Below are 21,364 nucleotides of genomic sequence, written 5' to 3' on the forward strand. Positions count from 1 at the left end.
TCAGATGTTAAACAGAGGAAGGAAGTTGCAATCTGGGATAAAGCTCAACCTCCATTCAGGGAGAGAGGGGGAGCAGCAACTTCAGAAGCTCATGGTCAAAACCATCCACATTCAGACAATAGGAGGGCTCTGATTGGCAGGAGGACCAGGTTCCTTCCGGTCCTTCAGGGTTTCCCAAAGGTTCGTCTCCCCGTCCATCAGAGCGATGAGGGGCGGGGCCCCAGATCGATTTCACACATGCGCACCATAAGCACTGCTCACGGCCGATAGAATGGTTTCTTGATCGCATGGGATTGTGGGTGTTACATCAACCATTAAAGAGATGTAATCAAGTGTTCCATATGCCTTCTTAAACGTCCTTTGTCGTATATTGCTGATGTTTTCGTCAGGAACTAATCTTTAATCGATATTAGATTGGTACACTGAGTGAAACACTGCAGGCATTCAACTCTAAACACTATTTCCAATTCAGTGTCAGTGCAGCACTCTTTATTTGTCCTCACATCAGGACAGAATCAAGGCCCTATATCTGTTTCACCTGAACCTCGATTTTTGTTTAGTTTGCAGGTTCCAACCCTCTGTTTCAATCATTTACTAAAAGTTACTCATGGTACATGTGCATCGCTGGCTGGCCAGCTTTTAGTTCCCCTTGAGAAGGTGGTGGTGACCCGCCTTCTTCAACTGCTGTGATCCATAATGGTACGGTGACCCACAATGTCCTTTGGGTGGGAATTCCAGGATTTAGACCCAGGGACACTGAAGGAACAGCAATATGTTTCCAAGTCAAGATGGTGAGTGGATTGGAGGGGTACTTGCAAGAGGTTGTGTTCCCAAGTATCTGTTGCCCTGATCCTTCTGGATGGAAGTGGTTGTTGGTGTGGAAGGTATTTTCTCAGGATATTTGGTGAATTTCCGTGGTACATCTTACACACTGAACACATTCCTGCTTCTTAACAGTGGGGCAGAGGGAGTGGGTGTATGTGGAGATGGGGCTAATCAAGCAGGTGACTTTGTCCTGGATGGTATCAAGCTTTTTGAATGTTGTTGAAGCTGCCCCCATCCAAGCTGGTGGGAGAGTAGTCCATAACACTGCTGACTTGTGCCTTGTAGAAGATGGACAGGGTTTGGGGAGTCAGAAGGTGAGTCACTCGCCACAGTATCCCTGGCCTGTTGCCTGCTCTTGTTGCCATTGTGTCTGTGATTAGTCTATTTGAGTTTCAGGTCAATGGTAAACCCCAAGGATGTTGATAGTGGGGTGTTTAATGACAGTAACACTGTTGAATATCACGGGGCAGTGGTCAGATTATCTCTTTTGGGGATGAGTCATTGTTTGGCATTGGAATGGCATACATGTTACTTGTCACTCATCAGCCCATTGGATATTGTTAAGGTCTTGTTGCATTTCAAACTGAACTGCTTCAGTTTGTGAGGAGTTGTGAACCGTGCTGAACATTGTGCAATTATTGGGGAATATCACCACCTCTGACCTTATGATGGAGGAAGGTCATTGATGAAGATGATTGAGCCTAAGACACTACCTTATGAATTCCTGCATAGACGTCCAGGAACTGAGATGAGTGACCTCCAACAACCACAGCCATCTCTCTATATGGCAGGTATACCTTAACACTTAAGATACACAATAATATTTCAAAACTAATTGAAGGAATACATATGAGACACCCCTCTTCTGGGAGCCTTCAGTGCAAGTTTTTCTGTTCCAGGAACAATCTGATAAGTGTTGACTGTCATGAACCCTTTTGATCTTGGCCATTTCTCCCCTGCCACCCACAGCACCCCCATCCATTCTCCCCTGCCACTCAAGCGTTCCCTATCCATTATCCCCTGCCACTCTGAGTGTCCCCGTCCATTAGCCCTCGCCATTCAAAGTGCCTCCTGTCCATTCTCCCCGCCAGTCCAGCACCCTCTATCCATTCTCCCCGCCACTCACAGCCCCTCATCTATTCTGCCCACCACCCTCAGTGCTCACTGTCCATTGCCCCCGCCAATTGCAGTGCCCCCGTCCATTCTCTCTCCAGCCCCAGCTTATTGTCCATTCTCTCTTTCCTCTGAACACTCTGTCCATTCTCCCTCACACAACCCTCTGCATCCCTGTCGTTTCTTTCCCCATCCTCTGTCCCCTCCATCTATTCTCTCCCCACCATCTGTCCCCTACTATTCTCTCTCACCATACCCTCTGTCCAATGTCCATTCTCCCCCTTTCTCTCTCTCCCCATTCTATCTCTCTCCATTTTCTCTCACCTCCCCCTCCCCATTCTCTGTCCCCTCCCCCATTCTCTCTTCCCTTCCCCCAAGTCTCTCTCACCTCAGTCTCTCCCCCTCCCCATTTTCTCTCCCCACCCCATTCTCTCTCCCCTCCCCATTCTCTCTCCCCTTCCCCCATTTCTCTCTCTCCCCTTTCCCCCCATTCTCTCTCCCCTCCCACCATTCTCTCTCTCCCCTCCCCCATTCTCTCTCCCCCATCCCCATTCTCTCTCCCCTCTGCCACCCTCGCAATTCCTCTCCTCTCTCCCCTCCCTATTTTCTCTCCCCCACCCCCATTCTCTCCCCTCCCTCATTCTCTCTCCCCTTCCCCCATTCTCTCTCCCCTCCCCCCAATCTCTCTCCACACCCACCCCAATTCTCTCTCTCCACCCCCCATTCTTTCTCCGCACCTCACCCCCATTCTCTCTCCCCCATCCCTCCACCCCATTCTCTCTCCCCACCCCCCCATTCTCTCTCCTCAATCCCCCGTTCTCTCTCCCCACCCCCATTCTCTCTCCCCACCCCCATTCTCTCTCCCCTCACCCCCATTCTCTCTCCCCTGCTGTGGGGAAAAACACCAGGCTCGGAGTCAGAATTGCGGTTCAATGACAGAGTTTATTGCACAAGGAAATCCCGGGGCTCCGGGGAGAGAAAGACACCAACAGCACAGTGTCAGCTGCGAGACTTCTCTCCACCCGGAGCACACGTCAAGAAACTTTGATCCATCTTCTGATACAATCGGTCAGGGATGAGATTCTTGTCTTTGTAACATGATGTGTTTGTGGTAGTCCTTGCAGAATCGTTGATAGTTGATACAATCATTGTCAGTTCAGGCACAGCCTTTGTTAATTTCCGCACAGTCGTTGTCAGTTTCAGTGAAGACATTGTCCATTTCAATGTCTGCATGGAAATCCATTGTTGTAGTAATGGGCGCTAATTGCTCTTCCTGAGAAGGAGGATTCCTGCAGCCCTGGCTATTAGCATTTGGGTTTGAGTCTGTATCAAGCTGTTAGCACTTCTATAAGAGGTGTTGGCCGGACCCAGACACTTCGGCGGGCAGTGTTCATTACTCATGTGTATTCTCTCCCCCACCCGCCTTAAACTAATCACCTGGGTTGTGAGTCCATTGTGCTGGCATTCTGGTGGCCCTCAGGCAGTGTCTGTATCTGCTCTGCTGTTTCTCTCAGTATTGTGATCCGGCGGCCATCTTGTGTGTCAACTTGGCCAACTGATGGCTCAGTGACCATCTTGTGTATCCGTGTGCCTAGTGTCACCCTGCCCTGTGCCATCGCCCACTTCTCCGCCGCGCCCACTCTCTCTCCCCCGCTCAATCTCTCTATCAACCCCACTCATTCTCTCTCTCTGTCCCCCCCGCCACAGTTTCACTCTACCCCCCTCCATTTTCTCTCTCTCTCTGTCCCCCATCCATTCTGTCTCTTTCCTCCCCAGCCCACACCACACCCCACCCATCCTTTCTCGAGCCTCGAACCATCTTTGACCTCTGTATCAAGCCCTTCAAAAGACAGACACAGAGAGAGAGAAAGAGAGAGAATGGGTCGCGATGACTCTACCTGGGAGTCGGGAGGGGTGAGAAATGGCTGATCTTCAAAATTGAGAATACCTAAAATGATATCTTCAGAAACACCGTTAACGCCAGAAAGCACGTTCAAGTTTTGTTTTAAAGAGCTGCTGAAATCCATCTGAAACTTTCACTGAAATCAGCACAGTCAGGCCACTGCTCAGGACAGGCTGGAAGGGGTGAATGGGCGAAAGTGAGGACTGCAGATGAGAGTCAAGATTAGAGTGGTGCTGGAAAAGCACAGCCGGTCAGGCAGCATTCGAGACTTTTGTCTGAAATGTCGATTTTCCTGCGCCATGGATGCTGCCTGACCTGCTGTGCATTTCCAGCAGCACTCTGATCTTGAATGTAAGGGGTGAATGGTCTAGTCTTTGTCTTGTGAAGTTGTTCCAACTATCTAGAAATAATATCACACGCACAGAAACATACCCTTCGGTGTATGCCGACCAGATATCCTAAATTAATCTAGTGAACCATTTGCCAGCATTTGGCCCCTTATTCCTCTGAATCTGTCCTATTCATATCCCCATCCAGATACATTTTGAATATTATCATTGTACTAGCCTCCACCACTTCCTCTGGCTGACACGCACCACCGTCTGTGTAAACAGGTTACCCCTCAGAAACCATCCCCCTCTCACCCTAAACCCATGCCCTCCAGTTCCGGACTCGCCACCCAACGTGTGGAAAAGACATACAGAAGTTGAGCAGCCAGACAGAATGCAAAAACAATACAATGTCTAATTACAGGGAAAAACAAATTGTAGCTCGACCCCTTTTTTCCTGTTGGCATTTAGACTCTTAAAATCTGACAGGAACACCAGCATCCCCAGTGAGCATACTGCGCATGTTTCCTGGTGTCAGTAACGCAGTACGCATGCTCACCGGTGTCAGCAAAACTCTGGGCATGCTCATCGCGTTCCGCAAAAAAAAGGCGCCCGACCTTCCTTTGATGGTCCAATAGGGAACCGTGGAGGACCGGAACGAAATTGATCCTCCTGCCAATCAGAGCCATCCCATTGTCTGAATGCAGAAGTTGGACCATGAGTTTCTGAAGGTGCTCCTCCTGCTCCTCTCTGTCTGAATCCACATTGAGCTTCACCCAGACTGCAAACCCCTTCCTCTGTCTAAGATCTGTGAGTACGGCACTCTCTTTTCTCGCCCCCTTTGCCATTTCTACTTCTTTCCGGAGTTCAATTGTTGACTTGCAGCAACTGAAGGGAAAGGGGGTGAACCCAGGGGGAGGACAGACTCTGGAAACGTGGTCGAGGTCTGTGTCTCAATTGGCAAAATAGACAGAAAGGAGGCTGGAAGGACCCAGCAAACCAAGCAGCATCAGGAAGTGGAGAAGTCGATGTTTCGGGTGTAACCCTTCTTCAGGACTGGGGATAGGTGCTGGGGCTAAAGTGGGGATAGGTGAAGACAGGGAGAGGGTACGGCCTGATGAGTCAATGGGGGGAAGAAATCAGGTTGGTGGCAGGAAGGAGTGGAAATGAGGGGCACCGGGCTGAGGAGGGAGTCGGGGGATGGAAAGGGAGGTTATTTGAAATTGGAGAACTCGATGTTGAGTCCTGCAGGCTGTCGGCTGCCCAGGCGGAAGATGGGGTGTTGTTCCCCCAATTTGCAGTTGGTTTGTCGTGACAATAGAGGAAGCCTAAGATATTTTTGTCAGAAAGGGAGTGGGAAGGGGAATTAAAATGGATGGTGACTGGGAGGTCAGGATGGCCTCTCCAGACCCAGCTGTGATGCTCATCAAACCGTTCCCCAAGTTTACTCTCGGTCTCCCCGAAGTAGAGAAGATGACAATTTGCAAACACGTGGCAAATGCAGTACCACAATGTGAAGTTATAGCCTTTGCTATGAAAAAAAAGCATAAAGGCGGTTTATTGTTTAAATGGTGATACTTTGGGATGTGGAGAAAGTGAGAACTGCAAATGTTGGAGATTAGAGTCAAATGTGGCGCTGAAAAAGGTGGTAGGTCAGGCAGCATCTGAGGACCAGGAGAGTCGACAGTTCAGTCCCGAGCACTTCATCAGGAATGATGTTTGGATGGACAAAGGGTCTGATTCCGTTCTATATGACTCTAATCATCTTCAGTGAGAGCAGAAGTGTGATTGTGAAGGCTGGAGTTTCAGAGCAGCTTTCAAAGATGTTTTGCCCTTAATGGGAGCAGAAGAAGCTACAATTAAATCTTGCATTTGTGAGACAGCAACTGAGTGAGTGAGTAAATCCCAGGTTTTGGTGCAAAGTGGGAATTCTTTGCACTGTGGGGATGAAGCTCTACTTATTGAGTCATTTCTACTGGTGAATGAAACCAGGCTCAAGATTAGGAGGAGTAAATTTAGGACAGAGATGAGGAGGAACTGCTTTTCCTGGACAGTAGTGAATCTATAGAATTCTCTGCCCAAGGAAGCAGGAGACGCAGCTTTGTTAAGTATATTCAAGACACAGTTGGATGGGTTTTTGCAATGGTGAGGGAATTAAGGGTAGTTGGGACAATGCAAGGAGGAGGATCTCAGATGATGAATAGATCAGCCATGATCTTAATGAATGACAGAGCAGGTTGGACGGGCCAAATGGCCTTCCCCTACTTTTATTGCTATGTAACTGTGTAACCCTGCATTTCCCATGGTTAACCCACCTAACCTGCACATCCGTTGTCATGAAAGGCAATTTAGCATGGCCAATCCAAACCAAGGCCGGTGAGCAGTGAGGTGATGTGGAAAATGAACATCAGAGAAAGGGACAAGGAGAGTAAATGTACCAGCAATCAAAAAGATCACAAAAATTGAAACTAAAAATGGTGAGTCTGAATATGTGCTGCATTGTGACAAAAGTGAATGAATTGACTGCACACATTGAAGTGAAGAATTATGGTCTGAGACTCCTCACAGAGACATGGCTTCAGGATGGCAAGGATTAGATCCTGTATATTGAGGGTGTTGTCTAATGGGAAGCTTGGTTAAGGTAGAGGGTTGGCACTGCTAATCAAAGCACTGAGCACAGGGTAGTCTGGTGTCAGCTCAGATTTCAGGTCCTGGTTTCTCTGTCCTCTGTTGATCTCCCTGTTCCCAAGGAGTATGTCGGTCTGTGCTCAGCTCTGCTGGATTTCTGCTGAAGCTTTGTCCCCTTCTACACCTTCTGGAACAATAAAGCATTCAGTCAATCAAGCCCCAACCCACAATCTCCCAGCCTGTCAACCATCCAGGCACAGTGTAGTCACAGCAGGGAATCAAACAAGAAAAATGAAACCAAATTAGAAATGAATAGGTGCTCGTGTTTAATGTTTGTTCATGAGAAAGTAAACCAGAAATAGGGCTCCCCCAGGATTCTCAGGGGAATTTTGTCTCCCTTAAATCTTAGCAGGGAATCAAAGAAGAAAAATGAAACCAAATTTGTAAGAAATAGGTGCTGTTGTTTAATGTTTATTCATTAGGAAGTAAACGAGAAATGGGGGTCTCCCAGGATTCTTATACTATCCTACTTGAGGAATTCTCTCTCCCTTGCATCTATCTATGAGAACCCAGCTATGATTTACAACAATATTTACGTCAACAGAAGTAAGGCATCTGTTCTCAAATAGACAGAGAGATATACAGGATGGAAATAGACATTTTCTCTCTCATGTGCACACACACACACACCCCCGCGGGAGTGAATGAACATTTGCAGAGCTGAGCAGAAATGTCACTTTTCGTAATAAAACTTTAAGTTCACTTGATAAGGTGCTTTCCAGGAAGTTCTGGGATTTGCATTTTACTGATATCTGCAACCCATTTGTAAAGATGAAAGACTTAACAATCCAGGTTTGTTCAATGTATCATTTCAGTGGCAGGACACTGTCATGTTTTTCTATAAATTCTGTGTCTTATGATCTTATTCTCCACAACCACTTGACGAAGGAACAGCACTCCAAAAGCTAGTGCTTCTAAATAAACCTGATGGACTGTAACCTGGTGTTGTGTGATTTTTAACTTTGTCCAGGTTAGGGGGGAATTGCTATGCTAAATTACCCATCGTGCCCAGGGACGTGCAGGTGAGGTGTGATAGTCAGGGAGTAGAGCAACAGGTGTAGGGGAATGGGTGTGGGTGGGTTACCCTTCGGAGGGTCAGTGTGGACTCGTCGGGCCGAGTGGCCTGCTTCCACACTGTGGGGATTCTGTGAAGGGAAGGAATTCCCGCAAACTGTGCAGGGCAGTGTGGGATGGCCAGCCGGCGAACCGCACCGCACCCCTTCCTCTCGCCCCTTCTCCCATTCCCTACCCCACCCCCGACCCATTGAAGGCATCACAACGTGGAAGTGGCCCTGTCAGTTTGCATGAACCCCCTCCCTCTGGGCAATTCTACATCCTGGGAGCAAGTGGGGGGGGGGGGGGGGGGGGAATATGTTCACTTGTGGCAACTAGAATGAATCCAAGGAGGGAGCAGACGCTGCAAACTCAGGTATGTGTCTTAATTACCCGGGTGAGGAGGGACGTAAGGATGGTGCCTCTCCTTCTCGTGCCAGAGCCTGAGACATTTCTAATTTCATGAGAGGCATGGATAGGGTAAATAGACAAGGTCTTTCCCTTGGAATTGTGGAGTCCTGAACTGGAGGGTCATAGGTTCAGGGTGAGGGCAATGGGGAGATGGAAAAGAGACCTCAGGGTCAACTTTTTCATGGAGAGTGTGGTGCGTATATGGAATGAGCTGCCAGAGGAAGTGGGAGGGGGCTGGTCCAATTCCTACAGTTAAAAAGCATCTGGATGGGCGGATGAATACAAAGGGTTCAGATAGAGAGAGGCCAAGTGGTGACAAATGTGACTGGAGTCATCGAGATCTACAGCACGGAAACAGACCCTTCGATCCAACTCTTGCTGACAAGATAGCCAATCCAATTTAGTCCCAGCTGCCAGCACCCGGCCTATTATAGGGGCTAAGTGATGGCAAATGTGACTAGATTAATTTAGGATATCTGGGCAGGTTGGGCCAAAGCGTCTGTTTCTGTGCTGTATGACTCTAATTGTCCTCAGTGAAAGCAGAAGTGTGGTTGTGAAGGCTGGACTTTCAGAGCATGTTTTGCCCTGACTGGGAGCAGAAGAGTGTGACTGAAGTGTGTCGGCATTAATGCCTTGATGTCTCATTTTGCTCCCACCTTCCTGGGGTCGTTAACCATTTTGTGTCTGGTCCTTCCTCAAGAAGCTGCATTGCAGGTTCACCCTGAATTGACACTTTGTTTTGCTTCCCAAAATCAGACCTGCTCACTCTCAGCAGGATCCCAGTGTTGTGAAAGATATTAACTTTCAGGTGGAGGCATCCAAAATTCAGAGAGATGTCAGGCTTGATGTTTTTGCTTTTTCTGCCCCTGTAAGATCCTGAATCAGCACCTTCAGGAGAATTAGTTAAAGCAGAGTGAGAACAGAGGGGAAGGGAGAGTGGGATGGTGCTTTCAATTTTGTGGAATAACAAAAGAATATTCCACAGAAAGTAGAGTTGCTTGTTCTGAATTTCTACCCTGCACTGATAGTGATGACTTTTGTATCTCTTTTTGCAGAGTATTTGAAAATCTGAAGACTGAAGTTTCAAAATCAACGGATGAAGGGCTTATGCCCGAAACATTGACTCTCCTGCTCCTCGGATGCTGCCTGACCTGCTGCGCTTTTCCAGCGCCACATTTTTTGACTGACTCTCCAGCGTCTGCAGTCCTCACTTTGATGTCAATGTCTGACAGTCACTCAATCCATCGGGAACACAACAACTTTTGACTGTGATTTCTGTGAGAGGGATCAATGCTTTTTGGTTCCTGTTTGAGGACGTTTTCAGCATCAGTGGGACTGGACGAGAGACCCCACTGTTGGAGCGCACTGTGTGTGGAGCCTGAAACAGTTATACGGCCAGCGAAGGGGATTTCACGGCAGGGAGGGGCTCTACACGTGTTTGTGTGCAGCTGAAGCTGTGGCCATGGAGAAACCCGAGGAATCCCGCCCTCTGGAGAAACCGTGGAAGTGTGGTGACTGTGGGAAAGGCTTCCGTGTCCCGTCTGCCCTGGAGACTCATCGGCGCAGTCACACCGGGGAGAGGCCATTCCCCTGCACCGACTGCGGGAAGGCCTTCAGAGATTACTTCCACCTGCTGAGGCACCAGCGGAGCCACACGGGGGAAAAACCCATCAGCTGCCCAGATTGTGGGAAGGCCTTCATATTTTTCTCTGCCCTTTTGGCCCACCAGCGGGTCCACACAGGAGAGAGGCCGTTCAGCTGCCCAGAGTGTGGGAAGGCCTTCAGGTATTCCTCCACCCTGCGGACCCACCTGCGTTTCCACGCGGGGGAAAGGCCGTTCACCTGCCCTCAGTGCGGGAAGGGCTTCACCTGCTCCTCCACCCTGCTCAGGCACCAGCGGATCCACACTGGGGAGAGGCCCTTCACCTGCCCCGAGTGTGGGAAGGCCTTTACCAACAACTCCTCCCTGATGAGGCATCAGCGGGTCCACACAGAGGAGAGGCCCTTTACCTGCTCTCAGTGCGGGAAGGCCTTCAGCAGTTCCTCCCACCTGCTGACCCACCAGCGTGTCCACACGGGGGAGAGACCGTACACCTGCCCTCAGTGTGGGAAGGGCTTCACCCGCTCCTCCCACCTGCAGAGCCACCAGCGGATCCACACCGGGGAGAGGCCCTTCAGCTGCCCCGAGTGTGGGAAGGCCTTTCGTGTTTCCTCCACCCTGCTGACCCACCAGCGGATCCACACCGGGGAGAGGCCCTTCAGCTGCCCCGAATGCGGGAAGGGCTTCACCCGCTCCTCCCACCTCCGGAGCCACCAGCGAGTTCATGTGCCATCGCAGGGGGATTGAAGGAGTGATGGCCGAGTCCCATTATCGACAGGGGAGGTGTGGTGTGTGCACTTTCACCTTGAGCTGTTCAAAAAGCAACTACTTTTTCTCTGCCTTTTTGCTGGGGGGATCTGAAGCTGTAACAAAGTTGGGTTGCAATAAAGGTTACCTGAACTTCCCACCGGGCTCAGACTCTCATTGAAAGCTTTGAGCTCCAAGAGGTTTTTGTTTTAAAGCTGCTCATTTCTTTCAGCCTCCTGCACTAAGTTTAGAACATAGAACAATCCAGGGCAGAACAGGCCCTTCGGCCCTCGATGTTGTGCTGACCTGTGAATTATTATCAGCTTGTCCCCCTACACTATCCCAAAATCAACCATGCGCTTATCTAAGGATTGTTTAAATCTCCCTAATGTGGCTGAGTTGACTACCTTAGCAGGACTTGCCTCTGACATCTGTCTTAAAGCTATCAACCCTCAATATGTAGTTATGCCCTCTCGTACAAGCTAACATCATCATCCTAGGAAAAAGTCTTTCTCTCTACCCTATCTAATCCTCTGATCATCTTTTATGTCTCTCTCAAATCCCCCCTTAGCCTTCCTCTTTCCAATGAGAACATACCCAAGTCTCTCAGCCTTTCCTCATAAGACCCTCCCTCCAGACCAGGCAACAAACTGATAAATCTCCTCTGCTCCTTTTCCAATGTTTTCCACATCCTTCCTGAAATATGGGGACCAGAACTATACACAATATTCCAAGTGTGGCTGCACCAGCGTTTTGTATAGTTGCAGCATGATATTGCAGTTCCAGAATTGAATCCCTCTCCGAATGAAACCGATCACACCGTATGCCTTCTTAACAGCACTATCCACCTGGGTGGCAACTTTCAGGGATCTATGCACGTGGACTCCTAGATCACTGCCTTCCTGTTATTCTTCCCAAAGTGAATCACCTCACATTTAGCTGCAATGAACTCCATTTGCCACCTCTCAGCCCAATTCTGCAGTTTATCCAAGTCCCCCTGCAACCTGTAACATTCTTCCAAACTGTCCACTACTCCACCGACGTTAGTGTCATCTGCAAATTTGCTAATCCATTCACCTATGCCTGCGTCTAAGCCATTTATAAAAATGACAAACCACAGTAGTCCCAAAACAGATCCTTGTGGCACACCACTAGTAACCGGATTCCAGGCTGAATATTTTCCATAAACCACCACTCGCTGCCTTCTTTCAGAAAGCCAGTTTCTAATACAAACTGCAAACTCACCCTCAATCCCATGCCTCTGCATTTTCTCCAACAGCCTGCCATGTGGAACCTTATCAAAGGCTTTACTGAGGTCCATGTACCACGTCAACTGCTCTACACTCATCTACATGCTTGGTCACCTTCTCAAAAAACTGAGGGGTTTGTGAGACATGACCTGCCCTTGATGAAACCATGTTGACTATCTGAAATCAAATTGTTGCTTGCTAAATGATTATAAATCCTATCTCTCATATACCTTTCCAAAAGCTTTCCTACAATATAAGTAAGGCTCACTGGTCTATAATTACCTGGGTCATCTCTGCTGCCCTTCTTGAACAAGAGCACAACATTTGCAATCCTCCACTCTGGTACTAAACCCGTAGATAATGACGACTCAAATATCAAAGCCAAAGGCTCTGCTATCTCCTCCCTCGCGTCCCAGAGAATCCTCGGATAAATCCCATCCGGCCCAGGGCACTTGTCTACTTTCACTCTTCTAGAATTGATAACACCTGTGTGCAACTAACCTCGATCCTTTCGAGTCTAATATCTCGTACCTCATTCTTTTCCTCTACAATATTCTCCTTTTCCTGAGTGAAGACCGATGAGAGAGATTCATTAACACCTCTCCAATCTCCACAGGGCCCACACTCAACTTCCCACTTCTGGCTTTGATTGGCTCTCTTCCTACCCTAATCGTCCTTTTATTCATCAGATACCTACACAAAGCTTTAGGGTTCTCCTTTATTCTATTTGATAAAGACTGCTCATGTCCTCTCTTTACTCTTAACTCTCTTTAACTCTCTCTTTAAATCCTTCCATCGCCTCATCTGAACCATCTTGCTTCATCAACACATGAGCCTCCTCCTTCTTGTAACAAGAGATGCAATATCTGTTGTAAACCACGGTTCCCTTACCTTATCACTTCCTCCCTGCCTGATTGGGACATATCTATCAAGGACACACAATATCTGTTCCTTAAACCAGCTCACATTTCAATTGTCCCCATCCCCTGCATTGTGCTACCCGATTCTATGCATCCTAAGTCTTGCCTAATTGCATTATAATTGCCCTTGCCCCATTGATAACTCTTGACCTGTGGCATGTTCCTATCCCTTTACATCGCAAAATGAAACCTAACTGAATTATGGTCACTCTCTCCAAAGTGCTCACCTACCACTAAATCAAACACCAGGCCTGGTTCATTACCAAGCACCAGATCCAGTGTGACCTCCCCTCTTGTCAGCCCTTCGACATACTGTGTCAGAAAACCCTCCTGCACACACTGGACAAAAACTGATCCATACGACGTACTAGAGTGAAAGCATTTCCAGTCAATGTTGGGGAAGTTAAAGTCCCCCATAATGCCCACCCTGTTCCATTCACTCCTACCCAGAATAATTTTGCTAATCCTCTCTTCCACCTCCCTGGAACTCAGCAGAGGCCTATTTTAAAAAAAAACTCCACGCAGTGTGACTTCTCCTCTCCTGCTTCTAACCTCAGCCCACATTACCTCAGTAGACGAGTCCTCATCAAACGTTCTGTCAGCCACCGTTATACTATCCTTGACTAACAAGGCCACGCCACTCCCTCTTTTAACACCTTGCCTGTTCAAAGTTTGTGAGAAGATTTGTAGCTCAGGTGCTCGTTGTTGTGGTTGTGTTCGCCGAGCTGGGAGTTTTTGTTGCAAACGTTTCGTCCCCTTTCTAGGTGACATCTTCAGTGCTTGGGAGCCTCCTGTGAAGCGCTTCTGTGCTGATTCCTCTGGCATTTATACTGGTTTGTATCTGCCGCTTCCGGTTATCAGTTGCTGTCCGCTGTGTAGTTTACAAAATCCCATGCAAGGACTGCACAAAACACTACATAGGACAAACAGGAAGACACCTAACAACCCGCATCCATGAACACCAACTAGCCACGAAACGACACAACCAGCTATCCCTAGTAGCCATACACTCAGATGGCAAACAACACGAATTTGATTGGGACAACACCACTATTCTAGGTGTAAAAAATGAGGTCTGCAGATGCTGGAGATCACAGCTGAAAATGTGTTGCTGGTTAAAGCACAGCAAGTCAGGCAGCATCCAAGGAACAGGAGATTCGACGTTTCGGGCATAAGCCCTTCATTCGACACAACGTCGAATCTTCTGGTCCTTGGATGCTGCCTGACCTGCTGTGCTTTAACCAGCAACACATTTTCAACCACTATTCTAGGGCAGGCCAAACAGAGAACAGCCAGGGAATTCCTAGAGGCATGGCACTCATCCACAAATTCTATCAACAAACACATCGACTTAGACCCTATATACCGGCCACTGCAGCGGACAGCAACTGACAACTGGAAACGGCAGATACAAACCAGTATAAATGCCGGAGGAATCAGCACAGAAGCGCTTCACAGGAGGCTCCCAAGCACTGAAGATGTCACCTAGAAAGGGGACGAAACGTTTGCAACAAAAACTCCCAGCTCGGCGAACAGAACCACAACACCTTGCCTGTTCTTAATGAAAGATCAAAACCCTGGAACCTGCAACATCCATTCCTCACCCTGCTCTATCCCTGTCTCCGAAATGGCCACAACATCCAAGTCCCAGGTACCTAGCCGTGCTGCAAGCTCACCTACCTTATTGCAGATCCTCTGGCGTTGAAGTAGATACAGTTCAAACCGCTTCGCTGTCTGCCAGCACATTCCTGTGACCCTGAAATCCTGTCCCTGTCCTCCCTACTCTCATCCTCCTGTGGACTGCAGCTACACCCCCGGTTCCCATCCCCCTGCTGAGCTGGTTTAAACCCACCCAAATAGCACCAGCAAATTTCCCACCCAGGATATTTCCCACCCTGGTTCAAGTGAAGACTGTCCTGTTTGTACAAGTCCCACCTTCCCCAGAATGAGCCCCAATTATCCAAAAGTCTGAAACCCTTCCTCCTGCACCATTCTTGCAGCCACGTGTTCAGCTGATATCTCTCCCTATTCCTTGCCTTGCTGTCACGTGGCACGGGTAACAAACCAGAGATAACCAATCTGTTTGTTCTAGCCCTCAGTTTCCACCTTAGCTCCCTGAAATCCTGCCTTACTTCCATCTCCCTCTTTCTGTGGGAGATTAGAAATGTTTTTGCAGATGGGTGACGGGGTGTAGTGGGGGAAAGGGAAGGGGAACATTATACAAACGGTCGCGGAATTCTTGTAGCATGTAGCATACTCCAGGCTAAGACTTTAATAAATATGGAGGGCCTTTTAAAGAAAATAGTTTGAAGCTCAGAAATAACTTTAAAGTGTTGTAGTTGACCACAAGAAGAAGCAACAGGGGCATTTCACAATAAAGCTTATAGTATGATAAGAGAAAGTGGACAAAAGAACAAGCTGTAACAAACAAGGAACAAAGAATGCAGACAAGGACAGCAGGATGGCCAGATAAAAAAACAACCAACAAGTGAGGGAATCGGCTTATGATAGGATGGGAAAAGGGAGGTGTGATTCCGCAACTTGTAAACTGAATAAGAAAGCTAACATGCTGTGTTTGGTGAGCATTTCTGCTTGATTGCAGAAGCGTCCGGTACCTGCAAGACTGTAATAAATTGTTCTTGTTTCCAAGGCTTTGTCTCAGGCTGATTGATTTATGAGTGAGTTCAGTTTCTCACATTTCTACGTTTGTCATAGATACCGACATGGACCATGACTTGGGGCTGGAAACCCTCTCCCTTCAGGACCTCAAAGATACGATTCGAGACATCACGCACCCTGGCACCTGGGAGGCAACACACCAACCGCGAGTCTTGTTCGTTCCCAACAAACCTTCCATCTGACCCTCTAACTATCGAGTCCCCAATGACTAACACTCTCCTGCTTTCCCTCCTTCCCTTCTGGTGCAACAGGGACAGGCTCTGTGCCAGAGACCTGGGCCCCAGTGCATACCCCTGGTGGGTCATTTTCCCGCCTCAACAGTAACACTGACTTATACAGCAAGAAGGAAATAAAAATAAGTCAGCCCTACTCTCCCAGGAACCTCTGCTCTCTGACTTCAAATTTAAAACCTCAAATCAGTGACTCCCCGCTCCTGGGTTGCTGCTGCCGCTGAAAAACAGAAAATGTCACCTTTATTTGTGGTTATCACTGCTGCCTCACAGCGCCAGAGCCCCGGGTTCAATTCCCCTCCCACATCTGGGCGGGTATCCTCCCACAGTCCAAAGACATGCGGGTTCGGGTGAATTGGCCACGTTAAATTGCGCCATAGTGTTAGGTGACGGGGAATGGGGCTGGGTGTTTTGCTCTTCGGCGGGTCGGTGTGGACTTGTTGGGCCGAAGGGCCTGTTTCCACACTGTAGGGAATCTGATCTAAAGTTCTGGAATTTATATATTGATGAACTGAAACCTGCAACCCATTCTAAAAGATGCAGGACTCAGCAGCGATCCAGGTTTGTTCCAAATATTGCGTCAGTTGCATTACGCTGTGATCTGTTGCTATTAATTCTGTGCCTTATGATCCTGCAGCACAGCTCCCCGCAGAAGGAGCAGCGCTGCAGAAGCTAGTGCTTCCACATACACCTGGGGGGGCGGGGTTTAGCCTGGGGGCGGGTTTTAGCGGGAGGGGGTTGCTCATGGGCGGGGCGTGTCTCGTGAAAGGATCACGCGCTAGTTGGCGGGGCGAGGCTCAGCGGGCGATGCGGCGCGTTGAGCCTGGAGCCGCGCGGTTGCTCGTGGGGTAAGGGGGCATGGTTTTGACTCGCGCGGGGACCAAGGGAAGGGGTGGGTTTTCGTGCGCGACGGGGTGTGGTTCCAAGAGGCGGGGCTTTGTCTCGAAGGGGCAGGGTTTACGAGTTGTGTTCGGAAGGGGCGAGGTTTTACGTGCTGCGTCCGGAAAGGGCGGGGTTTACTGTCAGCGTTCGGAAGGGGCGGGTACTACGAGGTTCGTTCGGAAGGGGCAGGGTTTACGAGCTGCGTTCGGAAGGGGCGGGTATGAGGAGATTTGTTCGCAAGGGGCGGGGTTTACGCGTTGCCTTCGGAAGGGGCGAGATTTACTCTCAGCGTTCGGAAGGGGCGGGGTTTACGTGCTGCGTTCTGAGGGGGCGGAGTTTACGTGTCGCTTTGGTGCCGGAGGGGGCGGGGCCGAGGCCGTTCCGAAGACGGAAGTGTGTCCGCGGCCTGTTCCCTCCGCTGGAGTCTCGGCTGCAGCAAGTAAGGTAAAAGTTTATCAGTATTTCCTTTTACAGAGTTTGTATTTAATAACCAGTAATGGCTACTCAATATCATCATAAAGTCCCAAAATGCCATTCATTTCAATCCATTGCAGATAAGCACTAAGAGTTAATTTTCTACGGGATTCAACAGCCTCAGCACGAAAATGGTCTCACAAGGGAACGGCTGTGAATGTTATCACTTGGTGTCCTGTTCACACAGATTCACCGATGCTGAGGCAAACCTTCTTAATTGCCTTACAGCATCCTGTTATCACTTGGTGAGCCCAGGTGTCCCTATCTTTAAGTTCTCTCCTCTTTCTGAGCCTTCCTGCCTGTTTATTTTCTAGTGCAGTAAATGTGTTCAATAATTCAGCATTACATTTTAGTTTGAATGTTTAATGACAAGTTTTAAGGCTGTAGACTTTATCACCCAGATGCCCACACCCTCATTCCTCCCTTTGATTGCACCGCGATCACTGAGAGAGAAGGCTGGTCCAAACGAATGCCCTTCAAGGTGGTCCAGCCATCAACATCCTGTAGAGCGGCACCACCATCTTCGCGGCTCATCTGGTCATATTTATCATCGCCATCGACACATGTGGGTGAGCCATCGGATCGCAAAAGGTGCATCTTCTGGGGCAAATCTATATCACTAAGGGACCTCATAAGCCAAGCAATTAAATACCTAACAATACCAATACCGACAAACATTAATAGCTAAATTGATAAGCCAATTGTACCATCAGCCGGACCTGCAGTTTCCCCAGCTGGTCCCTTCAGTCATTCTGTCAAGGAATACCTGGATCTCTTCTTGTATCTTAGTAATATTGCCAGTGAGATCGGAAATGCCCATAGTGCATTTATCTTGGACAGTGGTGCAGACCTCACCCTCCCGGGCGAGTATATAGTCTAAGGCATACCGATTCTGCATAGAGTAAAGACACAGGTCTGATAATCCCAGTTTACTCTGTTCCAGAGCCTCTTTAGTCTTATTTCCTCGAATGGTCAGGCCACAAAAGAGGGAATTGCGGTTCTTTTGACTTGTCACCCCTGCCGATCCTTCCAACCTCAGGGTACTCTGGATTCCCCAGCCTATTGGGTGTCCTGTATTGTCACCCAGTCCATTGGGATCCTTCCAGTCGGAGTAAAGTTGGCTGAGACCGACCGCTGCATTCTCCTCAGATGGAGGTTCCATCGACTTGTCCACTGGCCAGGACAAGGCACTGTTGTGGGAACAAGGTCTCCGATATTGATGTTATGAGGGACGTCTTTGCCATCCATGACAAGGAAATTGGTAGCTTTACCTCAGCTGACGAAATAATAGTCTGATTTGGGGTAGATGAGGGAGAGTTTGTCAAAATAGGTTACTGAAATGTTACAGCAGAGGGTCTGGTCAGATATACAGGAGCAAAGGGTCGAAGTTTTGCAAGAGGATTCGCTTGAGCGCTGTAAAAAATGGGCCAAGTGACTCGAGCACCCGCACTGTATAGGAGACAATGGTCCTCAGAATGCTGTTCCCATTGGGCTCTCCCTTAGCTCTATTGTACATGGTCTTGGTGACAATATCAGATTCTGAAAAGAGAAAAGGCCTATAAATGCACAAGGGAAGGGTTCCGTTCCAGGTCCATGTACCGCATAAGGCCTGCTGTACCCCAGCCAGTGTTACACCAGCTGTTTGTACACACAGACCGGAGGTATTGGAACGTGATATTTCACTTCGCAGGGTCGGCAGCAGGAAGACTGACGAATAGTATGGAATCGGGGACTTGGGACTGGGCAAGTAAGTCATCTCCTGATAGAGGGGAGTAACATACTACTGCCTCTGGGGTGAAGAGCGTTCTGTGGGCCCGTATAAATAAGTTGTTTGCGGATTGTGGAGTTTCCCCGATCAGGCTTCCCTTTTCTCGAGTCGGCCCGTCCTGCAAAAAGGGATGGTGTTCCCAGGCATCCTTAAAATATTTACCATAATAACGGGGTTGACCATTTTTATCCTCACTAGGCTTGCGTCTGCAGGTAAAATCAAAAAACCATGGTAACGACATGGTAACTCCCACTGATTTCTACTGTCCAGATGGACCATCTGGTCTTTCTGATGTAAGAGTCCATTGCAATAATCAATCTTCATCACGTCCCACACGTCAAAGGCGTCTGGTCCGGTGCACTGGACGACATCTCCTCAGCATGGGTGGTGGATAATCTCTGATCATTCCTGGTCACATCCATACTTAGTGGCTTTCCTCATCAGGATGTTGTATGTGATCAGAAAGGTGAGGAGATAGGCGATCCCCCACATGTCCCTCCTCTGAGTTCAAGTATCTGTAATAAGATTAACATTAGAACAACAGCAAAATTCAAAAACCCAACTGGACAGGGTCCACTCCTATTGTTGGGATTCCAGTATTCTCTCCTCCTCTTCCCCACTTTTGATTGGTGCGGTCAATCAATTTACAATGGTGCAGTTGGACCCAAGCTGAGTGCCCAGCGACTTTGACCGCCGTAGGGGTGGGAAGTAAAACCTGGAAGGGGCCATCCCAGCGAGGTTGGAGACCTTTGCCAGTCCAGGTCTTGACGAGCACCAACGAACCAGGCTCTACCCGTGATGAGGCTGAAAGGGAGGGAACATCGCTGTAGGCTGCACGCTCCTGGGTGTGATAGGCACGCATAACACTAGTTAGAGCAAGAACATAACCAACCATTTCTTCGGTCATGTGGTGGAAGGGGACTGAGAAGGGAGCCGAATCGTTCCAAGGGGTACGGAGAGGGAGACCAGAGAGATTCTCAGCTGAAGATAGTCGTATCTTGCCCACAGACATGGATCCCATCTGGAATGAGGCCACAGGGATTAGCATAACCAGGAGAGGCCAGACTCAGCCATTAATTTGGCAAGTTTAGTCTTGACTCTGGTTAAAACATTCACCAAGGCCGGCCGCCTGAGGATGATAAGCACCATGCAGTTGCCGACAAATACAAGGCTGGGAACAGAGTTCTCCGTTAATATTACCTACAAAGTGTGGTCCATTGTCCGAGCTAATGCACGCAGGTATACTGAAGGAATTATTTCCTTAAACAAAATCTTCACCACAGACTCAGCAGTAGTGTTAGGAAGAGGGTAGGCTTCAATCCACTTAGAAAAGACATCAACAATAAGCAAAACATATTTATAGCAACTCAACTCATTTCTACAACTCAATGAAGTCCAGTTGAAGTGTCTCCAAGGGAGTTTTCATAGAGATACTTGAACTAAGAGGTGGGGGATCACCTACCCACTGACCTGTATGATCACGTACAACATCCTGATCGGGAAAGCCACTGACTGAGTATCGATGCGATCTGGAACGATCTGAGATTATCCTGATGTCATCTGGTGCACCAGACCAGACACTTTCAACGTGGAGTCGCTTGAGCGATGGCGTGAGCTGCCAGAGGAAGTGGTGGGTGCTGGTACGATGATATGTCAAAAGGCTCCTGGGCGGGCATCTGAATATGAAGGGTTCAGATGGGTCAGGGCCAAGTGATGGCAAATGCGACTGGAGTCATCGAGATGTACAGCACAGAAACAGACCCTTCGGTCCAACTTGTCCTTGCTGACAAGATAGCCAACCCAATTTAGTCCCAGCTGCCAGCACCTGGCCCATATAGGGGCAAGTGATAGCAAACATGACTAGATTAATTTCGGATATCTGGGCAGGTTGGGCCAAAGGGTCTGTTTCCGTGCTGTGTGATTCTAATTGTCTTCAGTGAAAGCAGAAGTGTGGTTGTGAAGGCTGGACTTTCAGGGCATGTTTTGCCCTGACTGGGAGCAGAAGAGTTTGACTGAAGTGTATCGGTGTTAATGCCTTGATGTCTCATTTTGCTCCCACCTTCCCGGGGTCGTTAACCATTTTGTGTCTGGTCCTTCCTCAAGAAGCTGCATTGCAGGTTCACCCTGAATTGGCACTTTGTTTTTGCTTCCCAAAATCAGATCTGCTCACTCTCAGCAGGATCCCAGTGTTGGGAAAGATATTAACTTTCAGGTGGAGGCATCCAAAATTCAGAGAGATGTCAGTCTTGATGTTTTTGCTTTTTCTGTCCCTGTAAGATCCTGAATCAGCACCTTCAGGGGAATTAGTTAGATCAGAGTGAGAACAGAGGGGGAGGGAGAGTGGGATGGTGCTTTCAATTATGTGGAACAACAAAAGAATATTCCACAGAAAGTAGAGTTGCTTGTTCTGAATTTCTACCCTGCACTGATAGTGATGACTTTTGTAATCTCTTTTTGCAGAGTATTTGAAAATCTGAAGACTGAAGTTTCAA

The 21,364-nt window shown here is 48.6% G+C and overlaps 1 protein-coding gene across 1 annotated transcript in view; it reads left to right on the top strand.

Annotated features, from left to right (window-relative positions):
• The window catches only part of LOC132808054 (zinc finger protein 850-like), a 39,370-nt gene that overhangs the window by 15,852 nt on the left and 2,154 nt on the right, over window positions 1–21,364 (top strand). Inside the window, exons 3-5 of the mRNA XM_060821965.1 lie at window positions 5,188–5,194; window positions 9,818–10,648; window positions 21,212–21,220. Of these exons, the coding sequence (XP_060677948.1) occupies window positions 5,188–5,194; window positions 9,818–10,648; window positions 21,212–21,220 (847 nt within the window). The remainder of the gene's footprint in view (window positions 1–5,187; window positions 5,195–9,817; window positions 10,649–21,211; window positions 21,221–21,364) is intronic.

Source organism: Hemiscyllium ocellatum (genome assembly GCF_020745735.1).
Source record: "Hemiscyllium ocellatum isolate sHemOce1 chromosome 27 unlocalized genomic scaffold, sHemOce1.pat.X.cur. SUPER_27_unloc_3, whole genome shotgun sequence".
Lineage (NCBI taxonomy): Eukaryota > Metazoa > Chordata > Chondrichthyes > Orectolobiformes > Hemiscylliidae > Hemiscyllium > Hemiscyllium ocellatum.